At 41.9% G+C, this 17,427-nt stretch overlaps 1 protein-coding gene across 2 annotated transcripts in view; it reads right to left on the bottom strand.

Moving 5' to 3' along the window:
- KCNH1 (potassium voltage-gated channel subfamily H member 1) overlaps positions 1-17,427 on the bottom strand; it is a 180,121-nt gene continuing 162,694 nt past the window's right edge. The window contains exons 11-12 of one of the 2 annotated variants that reach the window (XM_071426719.1): positions 5,899-7,063; positions 1-2,128 (exon numbers count right to left, since the gene is read on the bottom strand). In XM_071426719.1, the coding sequence (XP_071282820.1) occupies positions 6,215-7,063 (849 nt within the window). In that variant the 3' untranslated portion in view covers positions 1-2,128; positions 5,899-6,214. The remainder of the gene's footprint in view (positions 2,129-5,898; positions 7,064-17,427) is intronic. The other variant, XM_071426708.1, reaches the window with a different exon arrangement.

The raw sequence follows: 17,427 nt of genomic DNA, 5'->3' as shown, positions 1-17,427 counted from the left end.
TAATGTATAAAATAGTTTATTACTATAATAAATAAAATTAAACTTCTTTTTTTACAAATATTATTTGTGCTTGTTTAAAAATGTTGACTAGGGATATCATTAATGGAGGTGGCTGCATTTGTATCTGAAACATTCCCAGACAGTGCGTATACATAGACACACACACTGTCTATCTACTGGCAGCTGCTTTGCTGACCACAAAAATAGTATCTACTCATTCTCTGTTTCTAGTCATGCTTCATTGAACAAAGTGACAAATGCAAAGAAAAAGAACTGAGAGTATTTGGTGGATTTCTGAAAGGATAAAAACAAGTGAAGTACACTGAAAAGCGCCAAAGCAACTGCATTAACTGCATATCAATCAAGTGTCCATGCAGTGGTGGCTAAATATTGAAATGCAGACAGGTCTCCAACAGATGTACAAATATTGATTGTATGTAGGTACAGTAATATAACACATTCATTGGAAAACTTGTTATTTCTTTATATAGCAGTTCATCCTGATACAAGATTATTGAACTTCTTTCATCTACAGCTAAAATGATTCTTTTTCTATGTTAGTGGTCACAGATTTAGTGGGAAGAAGAAAGAAACCCATGAGCCTTTCAGAACAGTTAGTGAAAACCCCGAACTGTTTTGTTAACATTAGGCATTTGGATCCAGTTACAGAGATGTTCTGGGATTACACATCAAATATGTTTACACAACACTCAACAATCAGCTTGGAACAAATTACAGTTGCAGGTAAATTCACATTAGCTTTGTTGATCTGTAAAAAAAGCCTCTGAAACACTTTTGCAGTATGACAGGTTGGCTCCCTGATATACAAAAGTGTTCAGACAATAGCTATGTCTCTTTGTTTTATGAGGGGAGAGGGCAATTGGAGTAATTAATTATCCTAATAAGAAGGCAATAAGTGGAGAAAGAAATGTGATTACCAGCAAGTGATTTCCATTAGATTTAGAAAGCTAATCAAAGTGCTTCATCTTTAGGCAACACTGTAAATACTACAGAACATTAGAAGGAAGAAGAATGGAATCACAGTTTGAATTGTATCACTTATGAAAGGGTCTTAAGGCTAAATGCTGGATATATCTTATTGCAAAAAAAGCTTTATTTTTATTTAATTGAATCAATGCTTCCCACAACAATGTGGTCAAAATGATGTCAGATTGGAGGATACAGTATCCTACTGTGCCTCACCTCAAATTTCTGGAGCTCCCCCTGCATGGGACTCTCTCTGAAAGGTTTATCTTGATTTATCACAAGTGCAGCAAAAACACAGACTTTGTTATTGCAAATACACCCACAGGAGACTATGTGGAAATGAAAAATTCAGTAGAAGATGCTTTTTGCCACCTAACACCAGGACAAGAAAGCAGAGCTGCAGCAACCATGTGTTATGCTGCCCATGAGAAGAAGGATAGGCTCAGCACCTTTGAGACAGCCCCTGGTACCAGAAAAAAATAAATCCATCTATTCCACCATCTCTCTTGCAGAAAAAGCCACGATAAACACTACCAGGGCAGCTTGGCTTCAGAGATACTGTGAGCAACAAACACCAGCTTGTAAGTCTTATCCCCACCAACTAGGATAAAGCATTTTTCCAATTTCACATGGATTTCTCTTTCCTGACTATCGTGACCCTCACCAGATCTTCTCTTAGTCACACTATTTACCAGACTCACAGTATGAAGTTGAGGCCAGCTAGAAAAATCAAAAATCACGGCCTTAAAAGTTCAACAGTTAACAAACAAGACACTAACAGGACACCCAGTGGATGTCTGCTGGGAAGATTTAAGCTCCCTTCTTGGACTGGAATCAATGAGGAATGTGCTTTTACTTAACAGAAATGCAATCCATAGACTTATCTATACACAGATATTATATATATATATGTGTGTATGTACACGCATCTGCACAAGCGTAATCATACACCTTGTTGTTTATATAGTAAAGACAAATTATGTAGTCAATTTTTTCACAGATTGGTTAAGAGTGATTGAAAATATATCAGCAGATAGTCACAGTAAGTATCTTGTTCAGTTCATTAAAGGGAAGTGCTGTAGAAACAGAGCATCGCCTCCGAAGCTGTTAAACAGGGTGTTCGCTGGGGCTCAGGGCAGAACTGTGGAAGAGATTTAAAGGAAGAATGGTGTTTTCAAAAGTATACTTGTAATACCAGACAAAAGTAACTGTATCTGAACAAGGTAGGGGGGAGGGCTGGGGTTTGCTTTTTTAATCCTTTTTCATGTGCTGCATATTTGTATTCTTTGTAGCCATTTAAGCATGAACTTTCAGAAGTTCCCATTTGACCAAATCATAATACAGGCTCCTTCCCTCAACTACCTTCTTTTGGCTGAAATTTAATTACACCATATAGTCAAAATGGAACACATCATTGCTTTTAGAATGATGCAGGTCGTTTAGCAGGTTGTTAAATAGCAGAAGCACTATGCCAGAACACAGTTAAAACTGAGGCTTTGGTTTTTGTTTGGGTTTTTTCTTTATGCTATCTACAAACATTTGCTTGTGAAGGGGCAGAGTCTTATTTTCAGAGATCCTTCAGTTTGGAACTGGAAAATAATTAAGTGAAAAGGCTTAGCCAACATGTAGAGAGGAACAAGAGAAAAAGGAAAAGCTGACAAATAAAATCAAAGAACTAATAACATTTATGATAGGTCCACATGCCATCCAGCCATAGGCATCTGAGTGTAAGGCTCAGTGGAGAAAGACAGATTTGTAACACAGGGGCTTTTAGCTACTCTTTAAAGGAAAAGTGCTGCATCAGCAGAGCCTGAGCACCATAGCACAGGTTCAGATTAGCCTGGGGTTCAAAGGAGTGGGCATGGATTTGTTCATTATTGAACCACTCAGTAGTCCAGGGAATCCAAACTCCAAAACTCGTCCTAGACGGTATTTTTTTCAAATTCTCTTACAACAAATACAGGTTGCTGAGGGATGATGTACTCTTCTACAACCAGTTAGTGCCTGACAGTTCAGAATAATGGACCTAATCTCAGTTACAGCTGTACAGGTCTGACTGACACTGACTCCTGTCAGGGCTCACCTGGAGCAGACACCCTGAAGGTGTCACTGTAAGGAGCAAGCAGAGTTTCTCTGCCATTTCATGACCATAGCAAAGTTAAATTTGGCCATAATCTTCAAAGACATTAGGTTTTAAGTAGAATTCAGGTGTATGTTACAATCTTTGAGGGCTTTACAAATAATACATGTCTTTATAGGCCATTGTAAGAGCCTGAAAAAAGCCTTAGAAAAGGACTGAGTTCGCCCAATCACTGTTATACAGGGTAGGGAGGAGTTTGGAATCATTCTGAGCATCAGGCTACACAAGGAGCATCCCAGAAAATGGGGACTTGTCTGCCTTTGTTCACAGGCCTGGGCAGTTATTACAATTAGGGGGCTTCTGGGGCTGGTCCTGCTGGGGTTCCAGGCTGGGCAATCAACAACAGCAGAATAACCTTTAACATATCCCTGAGGGCACACAAAAATATCACTGAGAAACAATTCAATTCAGTATCAGCAACAAAGGGCCAGTAACCTGCAACTGCATTTACTTTTAGGTTTGCACTGCAGTTCTGGAGATACTAGGCACATACTTGGGAGGTTGTAAACATTTCCTCCCTTGTCCACCTGGGATAAGCTCAGGTCCATGTTTATCCAACTGCAGGTAAATGGGTGACACTTTCACAAAGGACTTGCTAAGACCTTCAGCCTTTCAAAAACTTTATGAAGAAAAGTGTTGTGAATATCATGCTGGTGAGCAATTTGCCTGGATCAGGAAACTGACTCCAAGGCAATCTCTAAAAACTTGCTGGAAATCAATTACAAATCCTTGGGTATCAGTACACCTGGGGTTTACTTAGGTAGTAGTTACTGTCTAAGCAGACTAGAAAGAAAAAAAAATCATGACAAAGTTTCTCACAGAAACTGTGGATGGATGAGTTTCTCACAGAAACTGTGGATGGATGGGTTTCTGTGGCAGCCATGCCTTTGCTGTTGCAGGTAACTGCTGCCACTTACAGTGATTAAAGCACCAAACACAAACAGCGTGGCTTTGGTCAGAGAGTGCCTTCCTCAGCACTGCAAGTCTGCAGTGAGCAACTGGAAAAGACACCACGTACCACTGGAAAAACCTAAACATGGAACCAGAAATAGTTAAGGAAGTACCTTCTTGGTTTCAGAGCAACTCACCTACCTCCCTGCTTGCCTTTTCTTGTGGGAGGGAAGAAGGTAACCTACAGGTTTGAACCTGAGAGTTGTTTCTCAGGAGTATTTAAATCCTTGGTTATGAATTCACAGTCTGTGGGCACCTCCATACCAAAGCAAGGAGAAAGGCAATAAAAGCCAATCCTAAACCACCTGCCTCTGGACTTAGAAATGGTGGTGCTGGCTTGGAATAATTGTTATCTTTGAGAGCAAGGGCAGTTACTGCAGGAACAGGTACAAACAACCACTCTTGACAGCAGGACCTGAGCTGGGAGCTTTGCACAGCACAGCCTCACCACTGTGCCAGTCATCTGTGGACATCCCAGCTCCCCAGGGATGTCTGGCACTGTTCTGCATTGCACTGTGCAAACATCAGGCCAGCAGAAATCATTAAAATTGATCGTGTTCCTTGCCTCTTCTGTACTAAACATGAACAAAAATCATCCCCCAAAAAAATCCTGTGTTTCTTTGTAAATGACTTAGTACCAAGGAAAAAGAACGAGACTTAACACACACAGCATTAAGACCTGTTTACATTAAAGATGGAAACCCTTTAAAGTGTGGTATGGCACCATGCTTCTGAGATCTAAGCTACTGTTAAGCAGTGAACATACCAGATCAGTGGAGTGAATGTATTGTGAATATACACCTGTATCCCAAGGTGAGAACACAAGTCATGATACCATCTATGCTACCCTATATGAATAATGAAGACTAGTTTTGGTAAAGTGCTTCAATCTTCCTCTGAAAAAAGTTATGAAAATATAGGTTTTGGAAACATCTCCTTCTTTAAGAAGCAGATCTCTTTGTTTCCTTGCTACAATAGCACTTGCATACAGTAAGCACTGAATTTCTGCCTCTACTATCCATTTGCTTCCAAGCTAGATTAGATCAGGAACAATATGTCTGGATGTAGAGGAAAATGCCACCATCTGAAACTGTTAAAAATTCCATGAAAGCCTTTGGCTTCAATGAACATTATCAAAACAGAAACTTCTGAGTAATAATTAACAAGAATTAAAAGAGCAGATTCATAGCAGAACAGGACATAAATGCCACAGTATATTTTCATTGGGAGGCAAATCTGCAGACCTGTTAGTGATATTTCAAATATGTTGTGCTGAGGGCTGCTCTCAGGTACACTTCACACCCAACCCTCCAGCAGCTGGAGTTGAAAGCAGAAGTATCAAATGCTGAAAGACATCTGAGACAGAAGTTTTTTGAAAAAACATAAAAAGGTTTGAAAAAAACATATCTTTGATTCAGTGAATGACTGTGGAAGATCCCATTTATTAACAGATCTGAAATACCGTGGCTATTTTTGAAGATGTTACCAAATGTAATTGTTTTAGCAATATGTCAGTTTGAAATTAAAAAGCACAATTTTTTTTTCATCTTATTAGCCCTTTCTTGACTACCCAAAAGAAACCTAAGCACACAATGAAATACATGTCTCCTACTGCTCTTTGCATTATTACAGCTTTATGAAAATATACTGTGACATCCAACATGTTGTAGAGGTGACTGAGACAGTGACAGCAGCAACAAAACAAAAAAACAAACAACCCACCAAACACTGAAAATATAAGCACCCTGGCAAGTGCTTATTCATATAGGCATGACCCAAGCTAAGGACATAAGGCATGCTCCAAAAACCTCTGAGATCACCTGGAGCTCATGGGGATGGCTGCTGCTGTCAGAATTCTAATTCCAACATCCCGAGGGAGAGAAGGAGGCTGGGGGGGGGAATGAGGACAAAGGGAGGAAAGAAAAACTTTAGAAACTGTACCCTTGCTGTCAAAAAGGCTTCAAAGTCAGCTGCCATCTTGACATGAGGTTGCAATTCCTGTTACCATACCTTTTTAGACAGAGGGAACATGCTTAGTGAACGGATCCCTCATTTGTTTTCAAGAAAGATTAAATGTAAAGTGTTAGGGGGCTGTTTCTTTGTTTGTTGGTTTGTTTGTTTTTAAAAAGAAACACCTCAGCTAGCTCCAAACACGTCTTTTTCTGATTCTGGAGACTGGGGCCTCGATATTTCAAACAACTCCTGGGGTGACTGGGAGCTTCTTCTTGAGGTCAATATCCTAAGTATCTCAGCAAGCTGGTTTTCTATATTGGTCATTTTTGTGTTTAAAGCCTTGATGTCCTCTTTCAACTCATGCTTCACTTCTAGCATGGTGGCCTGAAGAGTCTGTTCTGGGATGGGATAAAAGGAATGCTTGACCTCGGTGAGGACCGGGCTGTGGTCCTGCGGGCTTCTCGTCTCCCCGGCGTTATCCAAGCGCAAGTCACTTTTTGTAATGCCACTGTCACAAGAGTCTGTCTTCTTCAGGGTAGCTTCTCCTGAAGCTTTAGTTCTCTCAGGTAAAGTCTCCATGGACTCTGCTTTAGAGACCTTGTTCCAGTCTTCACCCTTCCCACAGGCCTCCTTGAACTTGGCCCAGCCTTTCCGCCGGGGGTATTCCCCCGAGGCCTTGCAGGCCGCGTGCTCCGCCGGCGGGGCCTGCAGCTTGGCCTGGTCGGAGGCCGCGGAGGTGGAGGCGGGCTGGTAGGACACGGGCGTCGCCGGGCTCTCGCGGACCGTCACCACGCTGGCCTTGACCACGGCGCGAGCAGAGGATTGCTCCCCGACGGCATTGCCCTTTTCCACATCCAGCTCGTCCGGATCGCGGCCCCTCTCCGCCGCGAGCCGCGCTTCCTTCTGCTGCCTGAACCTCTGGAACAGCCGCCGCACCGGGTGGTCCGGGGGCAAGATCAGAGGCGCTTCGTTCTTCCTCTTCATCCTCTCCTCTTCTTCCCGCTTGACGTCGCTGATTTTCCGGAACACAATCTACAGGGGGAAAGAGATTTCACTCTGTGATTAACTGCACGCTTGTTAAGGGGAAAAAGTTGGAGAAAGAATTGTTTGAAAGAATCTAGTTTAACTGAGACTTGCACAACCTCTGCACATTTATAGCAACATTTTCAAATGTCTTATGTTGTGTGGAACATGGTTAATTTCATTATTTAAGAGCAGACACCATCTGTCTTATAAGACCAAAAAGAAAAAAAAAAAAAAACAGAAGAAAAATACTTACCGAGCTCTGAGAGTCAGAGCAAGGCAGTGCCATTGTAAATATAATGATCCCAGGAAGATACTTGTTCTATTTTGTGTTTAAAAGTGACCTCTTGTATTTGTTTTCCTGACTATATGGTTTAGTACCAAGTTTCTAATGTTACAGAGCCGTTCCCATCAGTCTCATCTCAGAGCTCACTCACTGCAAATGATCTGATTCTATTTTAGTGCAGCTTGGCCACTCGTGGTGCCAGTACAGCAGAGACTACTCTGGACTCTTCAACAGTAGTTTGCAGAGTGCTTCTTGCCCTCCCTTCCTCCCACATATTCTTTTAGAAGCAACGTGCAGTTTAAGGATGCAAAGCTTGAGTCAATCCCAAAGCCAGGGGAGCTGCTCATGGCTTGATTACCTCAGAAGCTTGTAGAGCTTCATGCCTTAATTTATCTCTTTATTCCTATGCAAAAGAGAACATTTTTGCACAAAGAAGCATTAATTTTCCATCTACCCTCCTAATTATATCTTCCTGAGGCTCTAAGGCTAAGTGCTCTCTATAGGAGCAGCCGAAGGATCCCACAGTACTAAAAAAGGCCTCACAGCATCCCAACCTGTAGCCAGGCAAGGTTTCTTTCTTGCATGTGATAGAAATACATTCCCTTCAAAAACTCTGTGCATTTTACATTAGTATTGGTATTTTCCAGGCTAATGAAGAACCAGTAAGTAGCCTACTTTGAAAATGATGGGTCCCCAAAGCTAAAGTTTGCAATACAGAGGGTAAAAGATGCAGCCCACAGCTTCTACTGAACACTGATACCTAATCCCTTTAGCTGCTTTGGAGAAAATCCACTTAAAGACCTTACACTTCAACGCAGAAATAACTTTGAGATTCAAATCATTATTAGGAAATGTGTAAATAAACCCATCCCTCTGTTGCAGACAAATTTAAATTAAGCTAAAGTTAATAAGACTTCTTCACTGGCACACACAAAATTAATGTTTCTCCAGACTCCAATGCTTCTTGACAGTTTTGTCATTGTGTAGCAGGGAGAAAACCATCTTAACAGTGCATCTTTGGAAGGAAGAAGTTGTCAGACTTGGCAGCATTTTCCTAAATACAAAAGAATAAAATTAGCAGGAAGGATATTTTATTTCCAAGCTGTAATTAGGAAACCAAATATGAGATAAGAATAAGAAAACAGGGTACTTGACAGTCTTTTTTTTTCTTCCCTCCAGGAAACTTACTCTGCAATGAGCTCAGTAGAAAGTGGACAAAGCAGTGTAATCCTTAGAAGTGAAAGACTAGCACTCACAGTGGGGGGAATTCAATGCAGTCCTGCAGGCTAATGGCTTAACTAACACAATGCCAGTTTCCCACTTTACCGGAGGGATGAGTGCCAGCCCAGTGTTAGAGCAACTGCTCCTCTTGCTCTGCTGGAGCCAAGTGATGCCAGGCAGGGTCCCAGGGGGTCACTCCAGCAGCATCCTGAGGCTGGCTCTGGGGACACAAAGCCCCAGCACACCAAGGCAGCTACCTGACCAAGCCAGGTCAATTTGTCCCTGCAAAACTCTGTGTCCCCAAGCCTTCCCTCTCCTGGGGCTTGTATGTTAGGTATGGATATCCACATCTGTGCCAGATGTAGCTAACCGGGCTCACTTTGTACATGAGCATGTTGTCTTGGTCTGACCTATGGATCAGGACTTGCCTTAAATGCTCAGAAGGGATGTGTGACTGACTGGTGCAGTGGTCACACTCACAGGGATCATCAGGGAAGGCTTTTCAGACCCAGAGGCCAGGATGCTTTGCAGAGTCCGTGTCTGGGCCAGCCACTGCTCCACACAGCCCAATCAACACTTGTCTGGAAAGCACTGGAGCACCTCTCGCTATTTAATGCCTGGTTTTTGCAACATAAATGGGTAAGTTATGTGACAGAGGCTATCTCTGCTACAGCACCATGCAGGAGAGACAGCAATGACCAAGTCTCAAGCAATCAATTCCATACTACCGGCCTGGCCCAGTCCATATTAGCCCTAGCCACTGCACCTCCAGCAGTTAGTGATCTCTGTGGTGGAGGACACAATGAATGTACCAGAAATGCAGAAAGGTGAGCACTGATAGACAAGCTGTTGGCAGCACTTATCCACCCACAGCCGCCACTGCTCTCCATGGCACTGCCTGGAGAGCCCCCCTTGTGGATGCCAGGCACACTTGGCCAGGGAGGAGCTGCCATCAGCCTTCCCACTGTGTGGTGGCCAGCCTGAGAGACCCAAACACACCTTCCCTGCTTTGCCTTCGGGAGATCCCACTGCAGCAGGAGCAGGCGTGTGCATAGAAGGAGATGTATAAACACTGCCTTTGCCATGGGTACTGCCACCACGCCAACGAGACCCCTGATTTCCATTTTCCACAAGGCCTTACACCAGCTCCAAGGGAAGTGCACCAGGGCAGCAGCCACTGCACGAATGCAGAAATGCAGCCCTTGGGTCTCCCACCCTGCCTGACATCTTCCACAGATACACATTTATGTGGCAAGCTGTGCTCACACAGTGCAAGTCAAACATACACACATTTGCCAGGGGACGTCCCTCCAACTCTTGGATTGGCTCCTTTTAACTGACTCCTGAGACACTGGAGAAACAGCTGTCAGAAAGCAACTTCTCTTTGGGAAGCTCAGACAAAGCTGTCACTTGTGTCCCTTTCTGCAAGTTCCCCAATGCCGTATTTTCTCCAGACAGCTCCATATTTATGTTGTAAGCAAAAATATTATAGCTATGCAAAACTCAGCAGTAATTGAAAATGCATTCATAAACTCCATTTTGGATTTTTTCTGCCTTTTTTTAAGACTAAATGCTCCTTATAAATAAAAATACACATAACTTTAAAGTGGACTCTTTTCTTACAAATGCTAAGGAAAATACTATTTTCAAGTGGTTTATCTTCAGCAGCAGCCAAGTTATTCAGAAAATTTGGTTGGTATGCCAATGGATGTACACCTGCTCCCAGAAGCAGTAAGAGTACAAAGGAAAAGAAAATAGATTTCATTTGTTATAAGGAAGAGAAGTCTGGATCTACACAGAAATTTTCATATGGAATTTGATAGGGCTACAAATATGGACCTTAATCAAAGTTAAAACCCAAATATTGTGGCAGAGATCCCAAGCTAGCTTTTAGAACAGTCCCTCTTTATCTCTTTCTCCAAGCATTCATGTCTGTCTGGGAAGGGACAGAGCTTTATACCCTCAAAATCTCCTAACCCATGTATCATACACTGCTCAAACACAGGGGACTTCACAAGTGATGCAGTTCTCCAGAACACTGCACTCTTCAAGACCTAAGCACACAGGTCCCACAGAAAAAACCTAGTGGGAGCATTTTAACAGTATGTCAAAACCAAAAGGTTGACAAAGAACCTGAATTGAGATGAAATAACATGAAATTTAAACACCAGGCTTAAAGCTGCATATTTCACACCTCCAATCTCAAATCTCACTTCATGATTCTACTTTTATTAAAAAGGTGCTGAATCTTGTACCTCCACAGGGAAGTTGCCCAAGCTGCCAGAAGTTGGAGTATTGTGGAGGTATCAACCTAGATTTGCCAAAACCTTGAAAAATAGCCCTCTTAGGCACAGATTCTTGCAATTGTATGAACATTTAACCAAGGCATGCAGTGATGAGGACTCAATAACAATTTCATTTTTTGGAAAATTCACTCAGAATAGTGGAGAAATGCACTGACACGTCCTGGTGCACTCCTGCTCCCCTGTGTCCTTACAGGCCTATGACAGAATGTTCTCTGTGACCATATTCCTGCCTGTGCAGGAGTCCTGTCCAAGAAAGAAAGATGGGGTTACAACAGGCACTTTCCCCTTTCCTCAGTATTACCTAGTTGTGAAGTCTTAAGTGACTTTGGGTAAAAATTCTGCCTCTTTTGAATCATCATAGAATTTTCAAGTATTTCATTTCTAGAATAAATGTTTTTACAAATTAAAAGGGAAGTATTAAAAAATGAGGTAGACATAATTGAATACTTGGTTGTGAAATGGGGAGTACCCAGCACTGAAACCCAAGCATCATTTAAATAACAGAGTGTGGACATTATTTGTGAATATGACTTTCATAATTTCTTTATGATAAGACCAGGAGAACAGATGGCAATGTGACCCCCAAGATTAAGGCAGGCCATAGGATTCCTCTGAAGGGGCATTCCCTGGGAGGAATCTTGTTACCACTAGATTGCATCTTTTAGAAAAACACCCAATTTGATGGCAAAAAAGAATCCATCATGACATCTAGATGAAACATTGCTTCAGTTTTTGATTCAAGGCTAAGTTTCATTGAATAATAGAATTATAGAATCATAGAATGGTTTGGGTTGGAAGGGACCTTGAAGATCATCTAGTTCCAACCTCTCTGCCATGGGTAGGGACACCTTCCACTAGACCAGATTGCTCAGAGCTCCAGCTAACCTGGCCTTGAATGCTTCCAGGAATGGGGCATCCACAGCTTCTCTGGCTGGCAACCCTCATAGTGAAGAATTTTTTCCTATTATCTAATCAAAACCAACTCTCAGTCTGAATCCATTCCCCTTGTCCTGTCACTACAGGCTCTTGTAAGAAGTTCTTCTCCATCATTTTTGTAGGTTCCCTTCAGGTACTGGCAGGCTACAATGAGGTTGCCCCAAATCTTCTCTTCTCCAGGCTGAACTCATGGGAGAGGTGCTCTACTATGTTGTCCACTGTCAGTAGCTGTTCTTGTCACGAACAGCCCACTGTTGGTTGTTCACAAACTCCACCAGAACAGTGCTGCCTGCCAAGTCATGGCAAGTCCATGTTCTTTGCCTCTCCTCACACTGCCAGAAAGGCAATCAACAGAAGGGCAAGGCAGGAACGATGTATTAGCCACCAGATTTTGGACTTGCATGCCAACACTGCATGAGACAGACTTAAAGATCAGGGGATAGATACTACATTTAGACATATTGTGAATGTATTGAGAACCTTCCCCTGCAAATCCTGAAAGAGACCTACCTGCACCTGATATGAAAGGATCTTTTAGTCTCGTGCAAAAAATCTGAGGTTTTTTTCAACTTCGTTTTGGAAGGATTGATCCAAGGCCCACAAGAATAGATAGCAGTAGCATTTAGAATATATAGAAGTACATATTTCATCATGTTTTGAATCAGACTGTCATCATGGGTTACAATTATGAAGCTTCTAGCCACAAAGCTGCTGCTATTATTAGCTCTGCCAGCTTCCCTTCTTTCCACCTCTATAGCATGCACAAATACTGCAAGATTTGGCAGGTCTTCCTCAGCATAACAGCAAGTAGCATGGCATTTTTCTCTGGTGCTTAATAATTCTCTTTCATAGATACAGAAACATTCCCAGAGTCTGGAAGTGCCAAATATCATAAACAATTAAATGCTTAAAATTACTTCATACAGTGCTCACAGAAAATGAACTTAAGCGTGAGGAAAACAATCATGAAAAGGCATTCATTATTACACAGTCCATCCAGGATCTGCCAAGAACTGATGAAAATATCTTCAGGCTGATGTTAGTCCGATGAAAATTGGATCCAATCTTTCTTCCTTTTTTATTTAGTTTTTTTTAAGAAGCAAAAGGGGAGGAAAAATGGAAAGAGACAGAAGGCTCAACAATAAGAACGCTTTTGACACTGATGTTAAAGAAACCAAAGCTGCACGTGATCAACATAGAGTGTGATGATGAGGAATCCCTATAGCAGTGCATTAGCAGGTGTCAGGGCAAAAGGAGCCTGTGTCTTTTGCAATTTTATGGGATGGCTTGTCAGAAAGGAGGGAATCACTGGTCCTATATTCTCATTAAATACAGGATCAAGAGAATGTGCAAAAATGTTGCAGATGTCATTAAGTTCTCTCTAGCTTTACTGTCTATAACAGCAGGATTTCATTTCAGCTTCTGAAGAGAAACGAGTTTCTCTCCAGCTAAAGCCACATCCCTTCTGAGCACTCTCAAATATTTCTAGTTTTCATTAATTATCTGAAAATTCAAAGCAAACTAAGATTCAGAAGGTCCTGGCAGTGGGGCTGTACAGGGGTGCTGGTGTCAGCAAACCTCAGGGATCCCTGGGAGACACCAAGCCCAAGGGCCAACATGTGGATGGGCACAGCCCCTTGTGCTGTGGGGGGTCATCACCCTGCCCTTCAGACAGAGCAATACCCAGTTACCTTCCAAAAACCAGGCTTCTGTGCACTTCATTAATAAACAAGTGCTCAGAAGAGACACAACTTCATCGTTTCATGAGCATCCAGGCTACCCAGATGAACAGAGGAAACAAGGGTTTCAGTCTCTACAGAACAACATCTGGGCTAAATGTTACTGTCAGGAGCACTATCAGCTTCAACAGTGCTGAAATTCTTCCCTGTGACAGCCTGCTTTGTAGCCTGATTACAAATTCTAGAAATATCAACTCAGATATTAGTGTTTAATCGTGTCACTATTACTTATTTAGAAGTTCTACACAACTCAAGGCTCCACTTCTCTATGTCAAATTCCTCATTCTAATTCAGCTTTACAGGCTGTGCTAGTGTTGAGAGAAAAGGGAAAAGCTTTTACAAAAATACTACTGAAAACAAGACAGAACTATGTCTAAAGCAATTAGTGGAAATAATAAAAAAACCCTGCCTGGTCTGCAACAGACTCCCTAGCAGGTTTTGAGGCATTAAGAGATGTCTCTTCTCCAAAACAGATTTCAAAACACCGTCAACAGTAAACTTAGACAACTACACAACTAAAAACCACACTGATTTGAATAGACACAATTATAGCACATTATAGCTAATTTAGCAACCTCCTTCACTAATAGAGAAAGGATGCAAGAGAAACAGAGAAAAAGAAACCATTGAAATACATATATTGCTAAAGATCTACTAGAACTTCATTATTCTGAGATGAAAAGTAGCTGTCACAAGCAAATACTTAATGTGCAAACAAGAGCTTAGGGAAATTATGCCAGATCTGAGTGGTGGAATGTTATACCCCCTGAGAACTACTATGTCCATCAAAATGTGAAATGCTCTGTAGGACATTCTTGTTTCTAGTAAATGAGGAAAAAAAGAATGTTTATGGGTTTTGACAGCCAACTGTCAGCAGTTTCTAGCAGCAACTCCTATAAAATACTATTTTCATGTTTGTTTGGGTGGGGGGGGGTTTGCATTGTTTTGGCTTTTTTAATCTTCTTTTTTAGTACATGGAGTGCTTTTCTAGCTGTGGGCAGACATCAGACATGCTACCAATTCATGTAGTGTCATCTTTTATTCCAGATCAACATACTACCTGCATTCTTGGGCAGACAACACTGCCTCAAAAACTGCTTTAAGGAGAGCCCAAGGCACAGCAGGAACTTACCTCTCTGTCACCTAAATTACAACTATACAAAACGTCATATAATCTGTACAACGTGCTTTCTCAGGACTCAGAGTCTGTTTCTCCAAGCTCCCTGTGGCTTGCTGCCATTTACTAAGTGTTTTCTGGAAGAAACCAGGCAATTTGTGAGTCAAGGATTTGGGATTTTTTTTCCCATCTCTAACTCAGATGCAATTTCACTTGAGATCTGAAATGGATGCAGAGGTCGTAGAGCTGAGAAAAGCAATGACGTGTTGAGGGAATAGTTAAATTGTATAGTTTGCTTTCTGTGATTACATTTGGATACTAGCTTGCTATTAAGATAATTTCCTCTTAGCTAGTGTCTTCATTCCCTTGTTTTTCCTTCTGCTTTCACTTATCTGCTTTCTGTCATTAGGCTTACAGTGATTGACAGGTATTTTACTTTCCAAGAGAGGAATCAAATGCATTTTCAAATGTATTCAAATTAATCAGAGCTTACCAAGAGCTTACAAGTCATTCAGCTACCTTCAAATGCCCACTCACAAACCAATCCACACAAACACAATGCTCCGTGCTCCCAATGCACAAGGGTTGTGCAGCTCTCAAAATTATAAATTGAGAATTACACTCAGATGAAAGTTGCCTGCATAAATTGCCTAAGATAACATGAACTCTCTTTTAATGTGTCTCTCTATGAGTTGACAGGCCTAAAGTTCAGCTATAATATTGAAGAAAAGCAAACTAACCTGCAGCCCTGCACAGAAAGAGAATAAATCTTCTACCCAAGTAGGTGGCCCAGTATGGCTGCACAGTCATGCACAGCCAAGCACCCAGTGCCACCCAACTGGTCTGTCCTTTTCCTGTTCAAAAGCTTGGATAACATTATGTGAGAAGGAAACAAACTACCAATAACTGAATGAGAATCAGCAACAGAAAAGTGCATTGCTCACCATTTCCCAAAGCAGCTGTCAAACCCTCTCAGCCCTAACAGCCAGGAGCTTAAAACCTTGAAGGGAAGACAAGAATTGACTGTAGTGAGGTGTTTCACACTTTTTCATTACAAGAGCTCCTCTAAACTCTCAGTTCCTAGAAACAATCTCTGCCAGTTTGCCACAGCCCAGCTGGTTGCAGCTGGTGATGGTAAGTGAGGGCCCATCTCCCTTATCAGTTGTCAAAACTGATAGCTGTCTCCCATCCACTAAATCCATAGGTCAGCTAATTAAAATAGCCAAGGACTGGCTGGTCCCTCCAAGTAACTTCACACAGAATCCTTTAGAGCTGAATTTCTTGATTTTGTTTCAGGTATTTTAGTTCTGTGAAAGCAGACAGAACTATGTCCCATGCTGAATGTAGATTCCAATACTAGCAATGCTTAGGGCTCTATTGGGATTTCAGCTGATACACACACAGAGCAAAATGTCATTATTCAGTGAGATAAAATGGCCTGTTTCATGGAAGACATCACAGGCCCAGCACATATTGCAGTGTTTCATGTCAGCCACACAAGTATTTATCAGCAGTTTGAACTGTTACTTGTGCAAGACATCCTTTCTGATACAATTGGTGAGAGTTCACTCTTAAAAGTTTCAGATAAGAGATCCTCAATACAATTTGTCCAGTGATTTCAGACACGCTAAACTTTTATTAATTTCTCCTGAAGAAAACACCTGCTCTACAAGAGGAAAGCCAGGATAATTCAGCAGGAGAGCATTGTTTCTTCACAAGCAGACTGAAACCCTCATTTTTAAAATATTTACCATCATCTGTATTCAAAGAATGACAAAGATTTGAATACTGAAAACCTTTAAATATTGAAGATATTTACCAGGAGCAGTAGGAACCCCAAACTCCAGACTCGCTGAGACCATCAAAGGAGAGTCTAAAAGCCAGCTTTGACCCAGCCTTTGTTTGTATCACACCTCTCCCTCTTATACAGACATGGGCAGATACACAGTGGTTCACTCATCCCCAAATGACTTTTCAATCACAATCCAGGCTGCATTTGCAACCAGTTTTGGTAAAAGACTTTGTTTAGAAAAAGTGTGTGCTTGCATCTGACTCTTGGGACACCACGGTCAAGGTTTTGTCTACCTTTTTTTTCATGAGTAGTTGCCAGTACTCAAAGACAGCAAAAAGCAAATTCCCTTCTCCCCTCTGCCAAAAGGATTTGAACACCCCTTTAGGAAGCACATCTCTTGTCACCACATTATGGGGACAAAACCTCAGTTCAAACTCTGATGTGCACAGAGATGCCATGAGGGAAGCTCTCCCTCCCCTTCCCTCCCTTCCCAGAGCTTTGCCCCATGATGAGGTGACTGTGATGAGATTCCTGCCCACTGCAAGTAAGACACAGGCCAGGATGGCTGAGGTTACCCCAGGGAAAGCTGCTCCAAGTCTACCCTGTGTGTCATTTTGGAAACACACACAACAGGACATCACCAGAAGGGTGGGATCCCCACATTCTAGCTCCTGCTTCAGCAAATGCCTCCACCACTGATTCAAAACAGAAAAATCTCAGCTGGGGAGACAATGACACCTAATCCCAGAACCCTCCTGGACAGCAGTTTTACCATTCTCTTCATCTTCTCAAATCAGTGAAAAAAATTAACTTCCTGAACCTGAAAACTATGCCAGTTTTATTGAATAGTCCCCTCCTTCTGCTCTGCAACTCTAACCCTTCATTTCCCCAAACTAAAATTTTCATTTCATCTTACAGACAGCTTTTCATTTAAGCTTTCTCCTCTTCTCCTATTTTTCCACTTCACTGAGACAAT

Source organism: Agelaius tricolor, unplaced genomic scaffold (assembly GCF_023055355.1).
Source record: "Agelaius tricolor isolate 1412-34295 unplaced genomic scaffold, bAgeTri1.0.p SCAF_1, whole genome shotgun sequence".
Taxonomy (NCBI): domain Eukaryota; kingdom Metazoa; phylum Chordata; class Aves; order Passeriformes; family Icteridae; genus Agelaius; species Agelaius tricolor.
The sequence above is the reverse complement of the archived record's forward strand: the minus strand, read 5'-3'. Positions and strand labels throughout refer to the sequence as shown.